Source organism: Strix uralensis, chromosome 19, assembly GCF_047716275.1.
Source record: "Strix uralensis isolate ZFMK-TIS-50842 chromosome 19, bStrUra1, whole genome shotgun sequence".
Taxonomy (NCBI): Eukaryota; Metazoa; Chordata; class Aves; order Strigiformes; family Strigidae; genus Strix; species Strix uralensis.
The window spans coordinates 4,745,388-4,765,562 of NC_133990.1; the positions used below are offsets into that span (position 1 = coordinate 4,745,388).

At 35.5% G+C, this 20,175-nt stretch overlaps 2 protein-coding genes across 3 annotated transcripts in view; one reads left to right on the top strand and one right to left on the bottom strand.

Annotated features, from left to right (window-relative positions):
- The window catches only part of TBCD (tubulin folding cofactor D), a 129,277-nt gene that overhangs the window by 63,356 nt on the left and 45,746 nt on the right, over positions 1–20,175 (top strand). For both annotated transcript variants that reach the window (XM_074888789.1, XM_074888790.1), the window contains exons 16-23: positions 974–1,031; positions 5,409–5,438; positions 8,875–8,960; positions 12,796–12,876; positions 13,634–13,707; positions 14,644–14,761; positions 16,239–16,299; positions 17,825–17,847. In XM_074888789.1, the coding sequence (XP_074744890.1) occupies positions 974–1,031; positions 5,409–5,438; positions 8,875–8,960; positions 12,796–12,876; positions 13,634–13,707; positions 14,644–14,761; positions 16,239–16,299; positions 17,825–17,847 (531 nt within the window). The remainder of the gene's footprint in view (positions 1–973; positions 1,032–5,408; positions 5,439–8,874; positions 8,961–12,795; positions 12,877–13,633; positions 13,708–14,643; positions 14,762–16,238; positions 16,300–17,824; positions 17,848–20,175) is intronic.
- Positions 5,389–20,175, bottom strand: part of QTGAL (queuosine-tRNA galactosyltransferase) — a 187,192-nt gene continuing 172,405 nt past the window's right edge. The window contains exon 14 of the transcript XR_012631499.1: positions 5,389–5,502. The gene's annotated coding sequence lies outside the window, so the exon portion shown is untranslated. The remainder of the gene's footprint in view (positions 5,503–20,175) is intronic.

The window sequence follows — 20,175 nt, forward strand, 5'->3', positions numbered from 1 at the left end:
TACTATAGGAAACTGATAGCCACTACCCAGGGAAGCTTGATATTATCAGTGTAATTAATATCTTTATGCTAAAGCAAAGCTATCTTGGATTTACTTTTCAATCAGTATTTATTTCGTGTTTTGCCTGGAGTCAATAAATAATGTAATGAAGAGTTTCGGAGTTTGAAAGGAATAATTTTCTGCTTAAATGATTCTCCTGAAGTGATGTTTATTTGTCACTGAAGTTAACTGAATGCTGGAGGTGGATTTCTAAAGCTGTAGTCCTGGGATATATTCTCTCTCTTCTGTTGTTAGTCATCTTTTAAAAGCTGTTCTTTTGAGGTAGAAGAATAAACTGTGCAGGGTTACCAGGCTTCGTGCACAAAGAAATGGTTTTGTATAATCATGCCTCTGTATCTACAGGTCACCTTTTAAAAAAACTGCTTTGCCATTTGTCTTGCAGGTCACATTTATCAGGATTTGCATATTGTTTTCTGATTTTTGTTACTTACAGGATGTGATTGTTCTTGCAGAGATAGCTGCAGGTTTCCATTGCTTAACTTCAGTTTTGCTTAAGCCTTACATAAGATTTGCTGTGCATTTAGCTATTGAGAAACTGTATTTCCAAGTTTTAATTTAAAATTGCACTGTATGATTCTCACGTTAGAGGTGATAGTTATGCCCAAGTTTTAAACTCCTGCTATATTTAAAACAGCAAACCTTTCTGTGCAGTGAAATGTACTTGCATACTCCTTAAATTGCTTTGATACGGTAGGATAGCAGTTGTCTGTTTGTGCTATGGAAAGTCCACAGCAAACTGGAGAAACGGGGAAGTACGTGGTTATTGCAACTCGAATTTTAGTTTAGGCTTGTATTTATAAACAATAAGCTCCTTAGAGGAAAAGCTGCATGTTCATCTTAGAAGTTGAAATAATGGTGTTATACATTTCTTCTCCTATTTTTGGTACTAATACTCAATATTGTATTTCCTTAGTGCATTGGTTATTGCTGCAATATTTGATCGCGATGTTAACTGCAGAAGAGCTGCTTCTGTAAGTTGTTACATTCCAGTTTATATGTTTCTGTTATTTTCTGTTTGTTTTAATTTAACTTAATAATTTGTAGACTTAGTTATGTAGAATGACAATGTATAAGCAATATATTGTGTTGTGAGCATAAAAGTGCTTTTTCTTTAGAAGTATGGTGTGAATTTAGATTTTAAATTATATAATCCACAGATCCACATCTTGATTTACGGCCACAGTCCGTAATCTGCTGCATTGTTGTCATGATGGTTAAGATAAAGTATCTAAGAAAGAGCTATTTTAGCATTTTCTAGTCACAATATACATAATATACAAACACTATCATTTTCAAGTCACTGAGCTGTTAAATTTTGTGAAGTTACACTTTTCTAATTGTTCATCAACTGTTACTCTGTAATTGTGGTAAGTGAAAATTTCTAGAATAATATCTCTCCAAATATATTTTCAGTTATTGTATAAAACTCTTTCTGTAGGACTGGGAATTGTTAAAAGAAAGTGATAAATCCATTAGGCAGATACTGTTACATAGTTAATAGGACTGACACCAATGTCTATTCTGTGGAACCTTTCTGCAGAAAATATTTATGCTGTTGAGAATTGACAAGAATGCATAATTGTTCTTAAGAGAAGGGACTTTGTGGAGGAGAGGTTGTAGAATTTGAGAAGAAGAAAGCATGGACATCTTTCAGAATTTTAAGTCAGTGTGTTGTATATATTGAACTTGCTTTCTTTTTAAAAAAACGTATGCGTTGTCTGTTTCAACCGATAAAACAAATTATTTTATGCAAATGTAAAAAGCCCCACCCTATAAACTCAGACACAGGGCCAAACAATGTCTGTCAAAGAACCAGGTGTCTCTATTCCTAAGAATAAACGTCACTATGAATGCAATGAAAAAATGTAAAAATTAAGTCTTTGCAAGATGCAAATTAATTAACAGGTCTGGGTTTATTTTTTTGACTGAAATTTTGAAACCTAATACATTTATAACATAAGAAGGATTTCTCAGGGATACTGGGATAGCATCCTTATTTTTTCTAGCCACAGCTCTGCTTGAGAGTTTAAACTGTTGAATGAAGCTGCAGGATAATTGCTGGGGAAGTGAGTCAGTTGCTTGTGTAATCATATCGCAAATCACTTGTCTAAATAGGCTAAAACCAAAGCATGGAAGCTAAGTTGCTGTAGATCGCTGAGTACTGATATAACAGACTCTTCACATACTGTACGACTAATGAATATGAACAATCCTTCTTTCTCCCAAACTTCAACTCCTAAATTTTAGAAACTGTAGAATTTGCTATTCTTGGCTAATTTAAGTCACTTTATTCAAATAAAATCCTTTGAGGAAAACGAAGGTAGTTTTGCTTTCCTGAGAACTGCACAAAACATAATGAGTATAGATGGTGAAAAGTGAATTATTTATTTGCTTTATAGGAATTGTCATTGGAATCAGTGTTAATATATAAAAAGAGGATAATTCCTTTTAACATGATTGCCACTGCAAGTGTACTGCTTACCCTTAGTGGCTTGATCTGATTGTTATATGTAATCTTCATTATGTTTCTACACTTAAACACAAACTGATAGTTTGACCATAAAATCTGGTGCTAAACCAGATATGTTTACTAATGCTATAAGCTTAGTGCAGATTGTGCTGCCATATTTCAAATGAGCACAAAATACAGTACATATTCTTCTCACTTTCTACTTCTACTTTAAACCAAGCTGTTGAGCATTCTGCAATTCAGTTATCTCCAGCCAAATTAATTTTTTTATTAGTACATTCTAATTTAGACCTGGTCAAAATTTGCAATTGCTGTTTTGGTGGATAGTTATGAAAGTACTGAATCCTTTTTTCTTAATTTAGAAAGGCAAGCAAAGAAATATTTTGTGTTTACCGGGCATTACTACAATTTTGAAGAAAAATACCTGGGAGTCCTAATTATTTCCAATCATTACTACAGTTAAATACATATTTAAATAAACAACATGTTTTACTAGATTTTCCATCTGTTACAATATGCAATATGTTATAATGCAGAGCAACAATACAACAAAATTGCATATAGAGATATTTTGAACCCTGAGGTTAGAGAGAATAAAACAAGACTCTTCTTTTGAAGCTCCCAAAGCATTCTGAGCTGACTTTTGCAACTCCTTAATGAATAATCATGATAAGGAATAATCACATGAATAAGTGATCTCAGATTGAGCTCCATTCAGCTCTGATATCTTAAAGAGAGGGTTTTTTATTCTTGCTTGATAGTTTTTAAAATCATGACTTAGAGAATGTTTTACTATTTTTTCAGTTTTTGTGGAAAGCAAAGTATTCAGGTTACAAGGCTAGTTTGGTCATCTTGATTCCGATATCATGGAATATTTAAGATTTTTGCATCCAATTTGTCCATCTCCAGAAGGGGGATTGTATGAAAATTGAAAAATTATTCTTGTAAGACGACGGAAGGATTTGACATCTTTTAGGAAGTTGCTTAGAAGTATGGTTGAAATAGTAACATTTTCAGTTATTGAAAATTTCATAAGTATTATGAGGAAAAATCTTTTGTGAAACAAAAGCATAAAAGAGGATCTAAACCTAAGATATATGTAAGGAGAAATAAATGATGCAGGGTGACATGAAACTGTATCCTGGCTGGGAGAGTATGTTGGTAGAGAGGTAAGGAGTGAAAAAAAAACCCTGTCAGAAGCTGGGCTAGAGCATAAAATGTAGAACAAGTGTAGGGCATTGCTACAGCTCATGTTCCCGTTCTGGAAGGCTGCTTTTTGTGTTGCCCAAGGGTGTATCTACGCTGCCGCCAGGGCGGAGGATAGCCCATGCAGTTCTACCCGAGGCAATCCTAAACTGGTTAGCTCAGGGGCAATGCTGGCAGCCTGACTGCAACTGCAAGCAGGCTGAGGTGGGCTCCAAAACCTGCCAAGGTGGTGGGTAAGTGGTTTGGAGTCAACCTGTGCTATGTGTCCTGCAATGGATACGCTGCGAGCAGGAGCTGAACTAGCCTGGGCAAGTCTACAGGAACTGCAGTCATTATCCTAAACAGACATAACCTCAGAAATGCACTAAGAGACTCTGGCTTCATTAGGGCTTGCTTCACCTCTGTTCTGGGAGTGCTTGCTCCCTCCGTATGTAGAGTATGATACCTTGGTGAGCTAACTTAACCTTTTGTTTTTACAGGTGGATTACCACATGTGTACTGTATTTATGTAGGAAATGCAAACGCCCTGTCTGTCAAAATTCTTGTGGCATTTTCAGTAAAGATTGGGACTTCCCCACTGTATGTTAAATATCAGTTGTCAGGTGACAAGTGCTGTCCATGGCTGGAGATCTGTGTTTGTAGAGTGACATTTCACAGAATGACAGAATCATCTAGGTTGGAAAAGACCTTGAAGATCATCTAGTCCAACCTATTGAGGCCCCCTGATTCAGAGAGACATCCCAGGGCATGGGCTTTCTCAATCTTGCCTTCTTCTAGGGCTGCAAAACCTTACTGGTTCTGCTATAGTAAGAGTTTGTCATCATAAAGAGGAACAGGGTTGCAGACGATAGGATCTGTCCTGTGGGGAGTAAGAAATAGGAAACAATAGGTTTATACATACCTCTGCCTAAGAGAAGTGTCCAGATAACAATGATCTCTCCTCTCTGAAAAAAGTTAAAATTTACAGAAGTTTTTATTAGTACTTATGATTGTATATCCTTTGAAGGAACAAAAAATAATTGGCTTTTTTGAGAGAGGGAGAAAATTCAAGTAGGGAGAAGGGAGTTAAGTAGGTTTTATTCTGTATACCATACAAGTAGAGAGATTAACTTTATGGTTTTATTTGTTGCATTTTGCAAGATTTTGAGTTTATTTAATGTAAACCACAAGAAACATATAAGAATTTTGTCTTCAGGTTTTATAATTTATAGTGTTTCAGCGTGCTTTCAGATGCGTATCTTTCAGATAAGTACTTCATTCTCAATATTTTGTCTGAAGTTTTCATTGATACTCAAACTTCGCCTGCTATTAGCAAGTTATATTGAAGTAGTCAGAAGTGAGCTGTCTCAATTTCTGTTGTCTACAGGTACTGACTTTCAATTCCGGGGTGAAGCCTTGTGTCCCTACTCAAAAGCACTCTTGTGGGTGTGACTACTTTAATAAACTTGCAGTCTTAAACTGCTGTCATGCGAGGTACAGCTTTAAGAACCCCAGAACACAGAGACACAGAAACAAAAAAGCCCTGTGGGCTTGTTCTACTGACAAAGCTTACTTTATTTAAAAAAGAAAAGCCATGGGTCATTTATATTGTTGTGTGTTTTGAATTCATCATCTGGTGTTTATCAAAAAGCAAACCTGACTCGTTTTGGTATGTTTGTTCTCTGTCCCTTAGGCTGCCTTCCAGGAGAATGTTGGGAGACAGGTATGGTAACTTTCCTGAATCTTCATTCATTAGTGCCTTGGAGGTTACTGTAAACGTGTAGTACCTAAAATCAAAATGAGACGCTGTGGCTTCGGAGAAATTGAGTAAAAGAATGTCACAAAGTAATTATTTTTTGTTATCAGCAAAGCAATTCTTGTGGAATATTTTTCTGAGATGTGAGTTCTATTTTAGCACTTCAGTTTTGAAAAAAAATGAGCTTTCTGGTAATTTTCAGTCATTCTGAAAAGCAAAATCAGTGTGTATGGCAGCCATTGTGCGCCTTGCAAACTTCAATGCTCTTAAAGCAGGAAAAGTGCACTTTTTTTGCTTTATTCGTTTGTTTCACTGACTTTCTAGTTTTTAATAGAACAGCTGAAGTGTGCTACACAATCTTTGCTGTGGTTGGTGATACGACAATGAACTAAGCTTAAGAGTCTTCAACTCCAATATTTGGTTTTTCCTGTTGTACCACAATGCTACCGTCTAGATATTTTGAGTAATCTGTTACTTTTGGAGGTACATAAGTGCTTTGGAAAAAAAAAAAGTGTTGTGGTAGGTTCCCTTGTAACTTAGCAACATTGAAGTAGTTAAAATGCTCAGTTAATGTTGATTTGCAACCTTGGAGGAGAAGCAAATAGGGTAAAGACTTGGATTTCAGTTTCCTGGTTTCTCATCAGGAATTAATAAAACTGAGTATCCCACTTAGAGGAAAAAAAGAGGACGGGTAAATGGTTCAGTTGGTGAATTCTTGTGACAGAGTGGGGCATGTGAGTATGGTTAAAGCAAATTTGTTATCGATAAGCCATTCTTTAAGGGATCTTTGTTAAAATGCTGTCTAGCTTTTGCTGACACTATTCCTGAAGATTCCTGTTATGAGCCAGGATATTATTCCTTTAGAACTATGGGTATTAAGCAATGTGTCCGTAACTGGTGTGTGTATTTCTAGATAGAATTAGGTTAATAGCAGAGAAAGGGTGCAAGAAGACTAGGAGGAAGAGGGTAGGTATTTTTGGTGACCCGACCCAACTAGGTCAGTGATAAGTTGAAGCCAGTGTGATTCTCCCCTGGGTCTAGAGTTACTGCCCTGGAGAGGTTAGTCATCACACAGCAGCTCGGCCTGAATCCACTTCCTGAGGTACTGAATGAAGTAAACACCTTACTGTGTCTTCAGTTCCAGGTGAGGTAGGGCTCCTGGCTGCTGCAGGTTTAGAAATGGTTCCATGTAGTAAAAATTTTGTGGAGTTTTTTGTTTCTTAACCAGAGTAGTACAGTCTACATTAGTTTACAACCAGAAAGTTTCCTTATTGACTCTGCTTTGACCCACAATTCAAATTCGTTAGTGTTGGTAGAACACACAATTTTAGTTTGTATGTCAGCATGTTAAGGAGGAGTTAGCAGTGGAATACTAAGTTTTCACGGCATGAAGAATGCTGTCAGTCTCCAGTTGGTTCATGCGGAAGTTTAGACATTTTACTGCCTAGGAAAATGGTTACTTAGTGGATACACTCTCTGTAGGTCTTTTGCTGGATGTAATGTGTTGAAAGAGACACCCTTTCTCTGAATTGGAAGGAACTAAAACATTTTCTGCATCTGAAGTAACAGAGCTGATATTAAATAGATGGAGAAAAAAGTTGACCTCGCTTACTTCCTGGTTCCTTCCTGCTTCACCTTTGCAATTCAACAAGTCCTGAATCTGAGAGGTTGCTTTTATGGCCTCGGAAGAAGAAGCCATTGTGACTTAAACTTCATGTAACTTTGAACAATTTGAAGAATTTTTTTTAAGCATAAATCTTGAGAAATGCACGTAGTTCTCAGAAGACAAGCTTTCATATTGGAGAAGTAAGTTTGAAGTGTTCTGTCAGAATAGAAACTGTTAGCTTTTCCTCTGAAGTCTGTTTCTCCCGTCGGCCATGACCTCTGTACTCATGAACTTGGTGTTAGGAATTTTGCTGTCTCACTGACGTGCACTGTGGCACCCTGACCTTTGGTGAGATGGCATCAAATTGGCACACTTACAGCCAAGTAATAAATAGCAAGGTCCAAGTAGCAGCTAGAATTGAAATTGTTCAGCTGTGATTTTCCTTATGTGCAGTATGCATTCTTATATATTTAATTATATGTCTTGTTGTTTGGCTGTAAATCATACTGAGGTATTTCTCATGTGTACATTTTTCTCCCTAATCAGTGTTTCATTACACTTTTGGAGAGTGCATTCATTTCACCTTTGAGTTATTAGGGCTTGCAGGTAGTCTCTTGGGTAAACTATAAATATGCTCTCTGTCCTTTTGGTTCAGATTCCAGGCCTTGTTTTTTTGGACTGTTAGCATTATGTTTCCCAGAAAAAGACCTCTGCTGTAGCTGACAGCTTCCCACTGCTTGCAGTATATACTTCTTTAATTATTCAGGCTTAGATCTAGAGATATTTTCTACTATTTTTGCATGGCTGTATCTTAATGTGGAAGGGATGAGTGAGTTGTAAACAAACAAAACTGTATCATATCCAGAACCTGTACTTCCACCTAGCCTTATTGCTTAAATATCATATGATTGTCCCTTTTGTAAGTGAGCGTAGTGTCTTTCAGTTGTCTGTTTTCCATTTGCACTTAATTATGGCTTGTGGAGGCTGTGCTGCCTCCTCCGTTCCAAAACACAGCCTTGCCGTGTAATACTATATTAAATTAGTCATAGCTAATCAAAATTCTGAATATCTGAAATGTATTGCTTATATAAAAAGGCAATTTTTTTAGGTGGCAATTGTGTATTTAGAAAGATAATTTATCTTCTAAAAACAGAGGGTTTTTGAGCAGTGATGTCAAAAGTGTGATACTTCTGTAGGATTCAATATTTCAGGCTTTGCTGGGAACCAGTGTTCTTTGAAAACAAACTAACCCCAATTTTTTAGTTCATTAATAAATAAGTCATAAAATATATGTGTAAGTAGAAACAAATAGACATAATTGAACTCCCATGTATTCTATATGTGATGCATTTCTTGGTGCCTAAATCTCTAATTCTGTATTTCAGGAAACTTGCAGCAGATACTTGTTCCTTCGCATAAACTGAAAACATGTTTACATTTCTCTAAACCTTCTTTTAGATAAATCATTTTTTGTGTACATACATGATCATGCATTCACCAAATATATATTTGGATATGACTTGAAGGTGTTAAGATACCTATTGCATAGTTTATTACCTGCTGCTATTTACTTTGTTTATCATTGACTCATAAGTGAAGCTAGGTATTTTGCTGTTTATATATCCAATATACTTTATATCTTTAGTACAAGTGATTTTATTATAAATTAGAAATTAAATTGTATTTTTTCAGTGAGAGTGGTAGGAGATTTGTTTTCAATAATGCTATTTGGAAAGTATTTTACATTTTTAAATACTACTTGCTTATTTTTTTCCCTCTTCCCTGGGATGCTTGTAGGGTACTTTTCCACATGGCATAGAGATTCTAACTGCAGCTGATTATTTTGCTGTTGGTAACAGAGTTAACTGTTATCTGAATATAAGGTAAGTTTCTAAGCATAAGCTTTCTTAAACATGAGGGACCTCTTTTACATAATGAAATATTTGACCGATTGTTTCACCTTATTGAACACTATGTTTATTACTGTTGTCTTCGAATAAATTAAAATTTGATTTTTCTTATTTCTACATTAAACTGCTTATTATGTGTAAGATGTGAAAACGTGACCAGGATTTCCTTGTCTGTGTGGAGGAAGCAGCCAAGAGGCAATATCTGCAGGTGTCACAAAACTGTCTAACCTGGTCAAGATTAGAGAAGACTAGGGGATTTTGAAGAGTTGTAGTAAAAGAAGAGGCTGTTATGATGGCAGATAGTCTCTGAGGTGGGAAAAACAATAATAGCCATTTAAAAAAATACTTTGCATGAGTTGTTGAATTTGTGGTCTGTGCATAGACCTTTAACTCGAGTGCTTCTATTTTTCATAGATAGCTCAGTGAAAAATCTAACATGCAGTAGTGTTTGTAAAAACAAACTGATCTCTGCAGTATGGAGTCTGCAAAGAATGTGATGGGAAATACCGAAACTGGTGTGGTGCTCTTATAAATCAGTGGCTTGTCTTGGAATACTGTGTTCTGTTCCCGTCAGCTATCGGAAAATACAATAGTGCTGAAGTCAGGGGAATTCAGAGGCAAGCTGGGTGCACAGGGTGACTAAAATGAAGGTAAGACTGCACTTCCTCATGAGAAGATGAAAAAGACTGAGGGCTGGGTTCTAGCCTTAGTTGTCTAAGACAGACAGTCTAGCCTGTGTGTCTAGCCTCTGTCCGTAGCCAATGCAAAGAGACAGGCACCTACAGAAGGTGATTCAGACCATTTTAAGATAGGTCAGATAAATTGCCCTGTGGAGTTGCATGTTGCTTAGAAGCCAACAGGTTAGAAAGGCTTAAAGAGATTATATTCTTGGGGAACAGACATAGCGAACGGGTATATGACGCCTTACGCTCCATTGCCAGCTTTGTGACTTCCAATGGGCAGTTTTTCAAGATAATTTGCACTGGAACCCTCTATCCTCTCCTCGACTATTTTTTTTTATTAATCTCTTCACCTTCATATTGTCCCTTTTGTGCGTAATCATTTCACTCTGTACGTATCTTCACCTTTTACCCACTGTCATTCCTTCTGGGGTCCACACCCTCCTCCTACTCTCTTCCCCAGAGCTCCCGCCTACTGAGCTGAGATGGGGAAATGCAGTGGCTTGGTATTCGATGCTGCTCTAGATCTGTAGAGTGTCGGTGTGATTTTTGAAACTCTGGCTTTTTGGACTAGTAGAAAATTGAAAATATTAAAAATTGACAATGCAGTTTCTATTTTCTCTTTTATAATTTTAGCTTGGAGACTAATTATGTTCTCCTTACTTTTTGAGAGTGGAATTGTAAATTTTTTTTTTTTTCCGATGATCCTTTATTACTCCTTTCACTGTGATTTCCAGGGTTTTTGTAGGTGTTACTTATCTAACTGAAAATATTTTTACTGTTAATTTCTTTCTTCCACTTTTGTGCCTTTCTTTAAATTGTGCAGCAGAAAGACTAAATTTGCAAATTCTCTATACACAATTTGTGCAGTTAGTAGCATGATTCCTTGAAACCATGTTCAGTGTTATTAATCAAACTCTTCTTTGTAAAGTATTTGTCATCTCATTCATTATATTACTTTTAAAAATCTTCACCACTTTGCTCCTCAAGCAGGATGTAATTATTTGGGTCAATACTTAATTATTTCCTTATTTTTGTCTGAGTAACATCAAAGGAAAAGTACATAAGCATATATTTGACTGCACAGAAAACATGTATCATTACAATGTGGTAGGAAGAATGGACCTTTCTGATCAGTATGCCTTAAGGTGGTGTAATTGTTTATGTAGCTGAAAAAAGCTGCTTGAGGTTCATATTCCAGATCTAGAATCTTTAGCTGTTCTTCCCCCAGCCAGATAAAACAATCCTGGGACACTTTGTGTGCCAGCACAATGCCGCTATGTGAAAGGAAGCTGTGCGGGTATGAAGGTTGGTGCTCCTAGATTCCTCTGAGCAATAAAAGCTTGAAAAAGATGTGTCAGTTTCTACAGCTGGATTTGGTTTTGATTAATAAATTATGATATATTATTGTAGAGAGGTAGTATCATATATATTTTTATATATATATGATGTGTGTGTGTATAAATAGTTACTTATATTCTTTCAAATCTAAATGTTTTTATGCAAGTTTTTCATGTTGAGTGCTCTTTTGAAACTTTTTGCCGATGTTCTTTGGAGGATTCAGCTCAAATATAATTATTTCTGAGCATGGAAGGTAGAGGAAATGCATTTTGTATGAACTGGCAGTAAAGAGATTATATGATTCTAGGAGTTCTGGGTTTGGTAAAAGCAGAGTTAAGGAAGAAGCTTCTTAATCCAAGTAGAGTGGGATGCAAAAAATCTTACCAGCAGCATTACCAGGAAGGCTAGACTTGTATCCAAAACTACTTGCATTAAATACTCAGTAGGTACAAAAGATGAGGACTGTAGTTAAAGATAGTTACACACTAAAACTGAAAAGGGGATTGAGCTACAGATATGGCCCAAGAAATCAATTTTGATGAGCTGGGCAAGGAAGTTCAGATTAAAATGGATGGAAAGAATGGTGAGTGCTAAAACTAGGACCCAAAAAGCAACTACAGAGAAGAGAGGAGAACTCAAATGTGGCAGGGGAAGTATGTCTGTTATTGTATGTGCTTCCAGAACAGGGCAAGGAACCAAAGAGTAATGAATTTTATCATTTCTCTGCTGGCATCAACAACCAGTGAAGCCAACTGCCTAATCCTCCTCTAGGGCTCATAGCAGTAGTAGACAGTGCTTCTGTATCCTGTGTTGGCTCAAGCGACTGAGGTCTGTGCTGTGGATTTAAGGATTCCTACTCTTCTGATGAACTAGATAGATATCAGTATGGTAACATGCAACAGTATTTGGTTTTTGTCTTTGTTTTGCTTCTAATTACACACACATATATTAATGGAACACTATTATGGTTGCAAAGTTAATCACTCAAAAGATATGAAAAGGTGAAATTAAGGTAATCTTATGTGTCCTTAATTTTGTCCTTTGTGCATGCCGTTTTGACACAAATGCATTCTACTCATTGTTTAGCTTTCCAAGGTTATTTGATATACATCAGATGTACTGAAAAAGCATTTCACTTCTGTTGACCTTAGCTTTCAATAGTTGATGCTTCTGAAGATTGGAAAGCAAGTGTGGCTGTATAGTTAGGTAATTATGCAGGCTACCGAGATGATTAATTCTGGTGTTCCCTTACATTTTAGGTCTTGACTTTGTAGTTTTAACATTTTTTGTCACAATTGACTTTCTGTGTATGTTTGATTTTTAAAAAGGACAAATTGAAAACCCATATTCAATTTTGGACCATTGTGTTTATGAAGATGTAACACATTTCTGTAAATTAATGCTACTGTGTACTGTGGATTACATCACTAATCTGCTTCTGCAATCTGAAATAATTGTATAAGTTAATATGCACATCTAGATTTTCTAGAATGTAACAATGGGTATTGAATGTTTATTTTTGCTTTTTGTTGCTGTCAAGCTTTTTGTATGTATAGTAGTTTTTATAAAGAATCTGAAAGTTTTACAAAAGTGATTTAAATTTTTTTCAATAATTGTAAAATATTTCCTATCATTCATTCAGCTGCATCTCATTTAGGAGAAGGCACATTTAAGTAATTTTTTTGGTTGCTTTATAACTAGAGGATTTAAGTCTTTGGAGTAGCTTGTGTTAAAATGCACACAGATGTTGATTCCGTACTCTCTCTGTATGGACATTTATTTTTCAGTGTCTATATTGCTGGCTTTCCTGACTACACGCAGCCAATGATTGATCATTTAGTTAACATGAAGATTAACCACTGGGATAGGTAAGTCCATAAAATCTAATTATTAATATCCAGGAATTGACTGTTCTGCATATCATGCTTTCCTAGATTATTTTTGTAAATTTTGCTTATACTGAGGTATAAGTTGACTGAAGGAAACTGAACAAGTAGTGGCTGAGGTCACCTATACCTCCCTAGCATATTGTCACTTCAAACATGTTTATGAATTTTGTCTTTTTGCCATGACCTCAATCTGTTAATAGATTAATAAAACACATTTATATGTTATATAGTGTATGTGAGGGGTAAACACCATCACCATACAATTATCATAATTAAAGTAGATTTCATGCATAGAGATGGTGCTTAGTCATATTCAGTGTTCACAAAGATTAAAATGTGTACATATAACACAAATGAGATTATATCAGTGCTGATAATAGTTTGCATCATGAGAAATAATAATAGTTTACTGTAGTGTCCCTGCCAATGCATAGAATGAGCCCTCAGGTTCTACCATCCACACTTACATTTTTCTTTGTCTCTTTCAGCAATAAGTTCTATTCATATAGCTAAAAGCTAGCTGTAGGCTGTCTGTTTGGTCCACTGTTTTATTTTGTTGGCTTTTTTTGAGGGGGGGAAGCATAGGATGGACAGACAATACTGTAATTTTTAATATTGCTGGGGTCTTTATTTTGGTTGGGGACAGGAGTCCCTTCCTGACATAATTTTTTTTAATACGTTAGTTCTACAAAATCGCTAACTCAAAAAAATCCAAAATGCTTTTTTACATCTTCAGTGTTATTCGAGAACTTTCAACCAAAGCTCTGCATAACCTTACTCCACGGGCTCCTGAGTACATGGCAAATGTGGGTAGGTAACCAGTAAGTTCTGCATAATGTGCCATATCAAGCATTCTACCTAATGTAGCAAAAATGTATTAAGAAGATTTAAACATGCACCATGACTTAATAAAAATTAAGATTTCACCTGCAACTTAATGCAGTGTAGTGACACTAATAGCTTTATGAGTTTTCAGATTTTATGCAAAAATTATAAAATACTGCCAGATTTTTTTTTTTTTTTTATCTGGGGACTGGACTTTAGTTATTCTGCTACACTGGACCTGACCAGTCCCAAGATGAAGAAATGGGTATAGTTCTGTTGCAACAATTCAGACAGTGAGCCCTCAAATTCCTAGCTTTTGCTTTGTTGATATGGCTTTGATGTTGTAAAAGGTGGGGGGGATCTGTTTTGTCTTGTCCAGTCTGACATCTTCAGAAGAATTTCTTTTTGATTGTTGTGTGTGTAATCAAATGTATCTTAGCATGAATTCAGGATTCTTTGCTTGGCCCACTCAAGATTCTGAGGATGTTCTAGCTGCTTTTTAATATTGCTGAGAGACAGCAGCTGACACCCAGGTGAATCTGTAGTTAGGAGTTCTTACCTAGGCTCCCTAGAGCGGATTAGGAAGGTGGCAGTTTACATGGAAGTAAAATTCCATGGAAGTACGAGCCTCATTTCCTTTACCACTCAGCCAGCCCAAGGCCTAATAGCAAGTATGTTATTTTATTTACTCCAAACAGGGAGGGAGTTGCGAGTACAAAATTTCTTGGTGTGGTTTAATATGCTTTGTCAGAATTTACTTAAATTTTTAAAACTTGTTTTTCAAATGATGGCCAGTATATATTGGCCTGACTTTCCAGAAATGGTTTCCCATGTTATTTCTAGGCAGACATGATTACATTTAGAACTGTGATCTGTCACTATGTTTTGTTTAAAAAAAATAAATTATTTAATCTCTTTCAGTTTTGCCAAGACTTCTACCTTTATCAGTGGGCACAGATCTGCACACACGCCATGGGGCAATTCTTGCCTGCGCTGAGATCACCCATGCACTGTGTAAACTAGCAGAAGAGAATAATAGGTATAAATGCAAGATTATCTTGACTATAAATTTTCCTTTCATGTCTGGTCTATTGAAAGCTTCCTGAGTATAATTATGGAAATCTTCATCATACTAAACAACTTTTCCATTGAGTTTTTGTTTGTTTTGATCAGTCATGCCAAGCCTTCACATTTTATTCAGTGATATTACAAACTTAAGTCTAAATTCATCATCAGGAAAGTGAGATCATTTGCTGCCTTGCTTGGAGAGTTTAAAGTTATCATTTAAATAGAGATTAAACCCCCTTTCCCCATAAGTATGGTGTCTTCGTGGTGAGGGGACAGTCTTTTGTCTTCAGTGTTAGAGAAATACCTCCTCAAGCAGCTTGTTGAGTTGGACTGATTTAATTGTTACTGCTGAATGCTGGTCCAGATATATATAGATACATATATATAGAGATATATATATATATATATAGGTGTATGCACACATGCTTATTACATATAGGTAATGTAACCAGAATAGTTCATAAAATTATTTGGAGATGTTTTTGCTTTAGTGTTGTGGTGAAAGAAATTAGTCATTTACCTTCTCTTTCTTTCACAAGAATCACATGTGAAAAATGGTTGAAAATCTTTATTGCAAAAACTAGAATTTGGAAGTTACGTTAGCAGTACAATTGTATACTAGCATGACTTAAATTCGGATGAGTGGCTGTTAAGATCAAGGCAGTGGAAAATAAGACTCCAGAGTGCAAACTTCCCTGAAAATAAATACAGTTCTGCAGGAGTCATAGATATATGTACACTGAAGAAACATATTTTTAAAAGAGACTTTCTGGGTCATTTTTGTTCTAAAAGTTAGATAATTACTCTCTCATTAACCTTTTTATTTTACTTCTCAGAACATTCTGATACAGTCATACAAACATATGTAAAGTGGTGACATCAACAAATTTAATGTAGTCATTGTATGTACAAACTAAATACACTGAGATGAATTCAAATAATAGATATCAAAAGTGTGCACTGATTTTTATGGCTTTAATTATTGACAAATAGGAATTGTATTTGACAGCAGTGTCTATCAAAAGAATTTGTGTTAATCTTAAGAGTTCCCTTTTCAAGTAAGTTGAAAAGTTAGAGAAGAAGATGCAGAGTGTTTTTAGTAGTAGGAAGTACTTGAAATGGGTGGAGAAACCACAGAAGTGTTGGAGCCCAAAAATACAACTGAGCTGCGAAGGGTTATTGGTGTATTACTGATTATAATATTACTAGGAAGTGACACTAATTTTTTTTATAGGCCTTTAGGAATGAATTTGCTACATGATAAGGGAAGAACTTACGTGATTATGTTTGCTGAACTATTTAAAATTCAGTATTGCGTATTTCTGTTGAGGATAATTTGGAAATCAAATGATTGTTTTTCTGTTTGAAAGTACAGTGAATTCATGGAAGAAAAATTATTTATAGCATGATTAGGAAACCAGTCTTAAAAATTTTGTATACCTTTACAGATCTATAACATATTATTTCAATGAAGAATCATTGGAGGGACTCAAGCAAATCCATCAAGAGGTTTGTAGCAAGTGTAAATGTATCTTTTAACCTGGTATGTTGTATTATTTTTAAACAAACATTTACAGTTAAGACAGCTGTTCTCCACCTTCCTCTTCCCCTTGCCAAAAGGGAACAATCTCACAAATAGGGATTTGGAGACACACTCCAGACTGTCTGATAGCTACGTGGCCTTGACCATGTGTCTTACTCCAGTATAATTTTGTATTTGGTCCCTTTCTGTTCTGCCAGCTTATTAGCTAAGTCACTTCCTCTGATGGTCTCAGGTACACTTCTGAAATACTGCGTGGGGTTTTGCTTTGTTTTTCTTTCCCCTTCTGTTTCTTCTCCTTTTCTGTACATACTGACTGACCTTGCAGATAGATGTACGGCTGTTGCCTTAATGTGACCATGCTCAGGAGAGATCTCCTAGTGAGTCCATTCTCTGTTCTTTCTATTCTTTTTTTTTTACTTTATTGAGATTTCATTGCTAAATCCTTGTATCCATAATTTATAGTTATTTTTAATAGGTATTTCAACTGATACGTTGTCTTTACTTATGACAAATGAAGTCTTGACTTCCTCATAGCAATTTAAAATGCTTCTACAGAGATAATTTTGCCTAACTTGTCCCTTTAATTTTAAATCATCCCATGTTTTTTAATTTTGGCTCCTATTTCTTCACCTTATGGAACAGACAGTACTTCAGCATTCAGGCTCCTACTCATTTTCTGCAGTATCTGTAGGACCTTTAGTTCCAGTTCCAATGTGCTAAAGCTGTCAGGCTTTATCATTTACCCATTATGCTTTAAAGTACGTAGGTGCTTGCTTAATTCTGTGCATAAGTGAAAGCTGTGGCTACAGACTGAAAAAGCATTCTTTGTCCTTGTTAAACTTTCTTGTGTTGAAATGCCTGAAAGCTTGATCAGCAGTATCTGAACTGTTACAGTGGCCTTAATTTCTTGTGATACTTTCCAGTTTCTGCTGTTCTCTATTCTTATAATTAATCTGCAAAGCTGTTGTAAAGTCTTTCTTTTTAAAAATCTGGTTTTTTGGGGTTTTGCTATATAGAAATCTGAAAATCTCTGATTTGTTTTAAGATGGCCTACTGTAATGTTAAGAATGAGATAATATTTTTCAGTCACATTTTAACTTTTCTTTCATTTTTTTCTGTTTAATCTGTAGCTAAGAATGTTTTTTTCAGTTTTCAGTATATCATCATTTTAAAAGGCCCAACCGTGGGAAGCAAATGTATTTTAAAAAGCCAAACTAGCTTTCAGAGTATGTACAGGAGCAGCTAGGATTTGGAATTAAGAAAATTAGTGCTTTATGAATGTGTTAAATTGATTTTCTTTGAATGTAAAGTTCAAATGGATATAGAGAGGTTTTCTAAAACATAATTTTCCTTTGAATTTTACTTTGAAATAATCCGAAGTGTTGCATAGGTCACAGTGTATAGACATTGCATGCGAGGAGGAAAAATGAAAACACTTTTATCAAGTAAACTCTGCTAATATTAATATTTGCTTTTCTCTCCGCCCCCCAGCTTTGCAGTCGTCAATTGTACAGGTAAGAAAATGGACACAAAAAAAATTATTTTTCGTATTGGAAAGTATCAGTTAGAAGTCATGAAAACAGTAGGATCCTAGGGGATTTTTTGGTTTGTACAAGTTAGTTACACCCACCATAGACTGCCAGTCTCTCCCAGTCCATCAGAATGCAAGCACATGCATTCTTTTGGCTTTGTCTACATATTACAGAGGCTGGTGTCATTTTGTAATGGTTGCGGTGCTTAGAGAGTGCGACTCACAGGCATGTTAGATTAATGGGAAAGTGTTAAGTACCGGTCTCAATATTGTGATAGAGACAGTTAAAGGAAGGAAAGAACGTGAAACAGAACATGCTCACTAATCCGTAGCTTCAGCAGTGTGCAGTGGATTTCTTTCCCATTATTCACCTGTACTACAGTACTCAGATGGTTCAAATAAGTCTATAGAAATGACTTTTAATTAATAAGTTAATGAGTCCAGAAGTTATTTATTTATTTTTTAAAGGAGCTTCTATCTAAATTCTAGAATTACTTCATCCTGTGTAATGAGTAGGCCAGGAGTATTACAAAAGGTTCAATGCAATTTTTCAACTCTTGCGCCAAAGAAAATGTAAATGAGTTTTCACTGAGTTGGTTTTTTCATTTCCTATTTATTGATGCTTCCAGGAAATAAAGGGAGTTTGCCTAAGTAACTGTTAACTAAATGTGAATGAAAACTGGTATGTGACTTCAGAGTTTGTTCCTAAATTTAAGGAAATCAAAACATAATTAATGACTTGTATTCCCCTATGATTGTGTATGTGAATGGGGTTTTTTTTTCTGCTTGAACTGGCACCTTCTTTGAGATTTTGGGCAGCTTAGTTCACTACTTTGCACATGACATATCTGAAAACAGTAAACCTTAAGTAGTTTTTTTGTGTAATTATTAATTATAATTTAAAGAATTTTTATGTCATTTTTGTATCCTGAAACTATCTGGGAAAAATGTTAGAATTTAATTCTTGAGGGTCGTACATACTGATGTGAAACTTCCCACTCCAAAGTTAGCTTCTACTGGCAGATGGTTTTAATGCTGATACTGTATATTAGTGTCTTTGTGGGTGGCTGTCTTGGCTCCCATAAATTCTTTAATGTCAGGGTGGAGCTTGGGTGTAATTTGTTTTTGTCATAATGTGCACTTCTTGCACTTAATGGTATTTATAAGATGCCTACAGAAATGTTTTCATTCTAGATAAGACTTCTAATTCAACTCCAAGCAAAATTGATTCACTGCTGTTTACTCTGATACTTAGGCTGAGACAGAGATGTCTACTACAATCCATATTTTAAAATATCAGTATGCATAAAATATTTTAAAATAGGACAAGAAAAATAAACTAGGTTATAAAAACAAACCAGCAATTTGAGTATTGCTGGGCAAGCATTTAGTGAAACAAGCCAAACTTGTTTTGTGATGAGTAATTATTGCACATAATATTCCAAAGATTTCCATTTGAGAAATTGCTACTGGGAATTTTCGGTGTAACAACATCTTGTAGGAATGTTGAAAACCTATGTGTTTTGTTTGTGTTTCTAGTTTTTGAACTGGATTAACAAAAAGCATCAGGCCACATGTCTCAGCTATTTATTAGATATTTTGCTTTCACTTCTGGCAACAAAATAGCTGTCTTTTTGTGGACAGGCTGGATTTTAATGCTTTGATCAGCTGTTTTCAGAAATTGTGTTGACATGTTAGAAAAGGAAAAGGAAGTAAAGTGTAAAAATGCTGTGATCTTTTTATTTTTTTAAGTTGTAATCTATAAATTTTAAGCTGGAAAATGGTTTGTGAGTTTTTTGATTGTCTGATGCTTAAGATTCTGTTGAATCCATAAGTACCTCAAGTCAAAAAACATAAAGCCAAAATGCTGTAATGGAGACCTTCATTTAACTAACCATCTTACTTTGTTTAGCAACTCTTGTAATGCCTTTAACCTGATTTTGAATGATGACCATGAATTATCCTTCAGAGAGGACGCAGTCCCAAGACTGAGTTATACTGCACAGCCTCTCAATTTTAAATATACTTGAAGCAATCAAATTTGTTTATGGTAATTGTAGAAAGTCCTGTCCTCTACTGTGTTAACATTTTTTTAAAAATGCAAGTATCTTTCAATCTTCCTGTATATGTGCTTTTCTGCGTTTACCATAGTACGCTGAAAAAGGAGAATGCAAGTCCAGGCATATCACTATGTACTTCCTTCCATTAGTCTTGATTCTGACACATTTGATGCACTAGTTTGTCTTGAGGAGCTGGTTGGTGTAATCATTTGCATGTGCACTTCCAGTTGAGTATTGCACAGTGAGCCTGA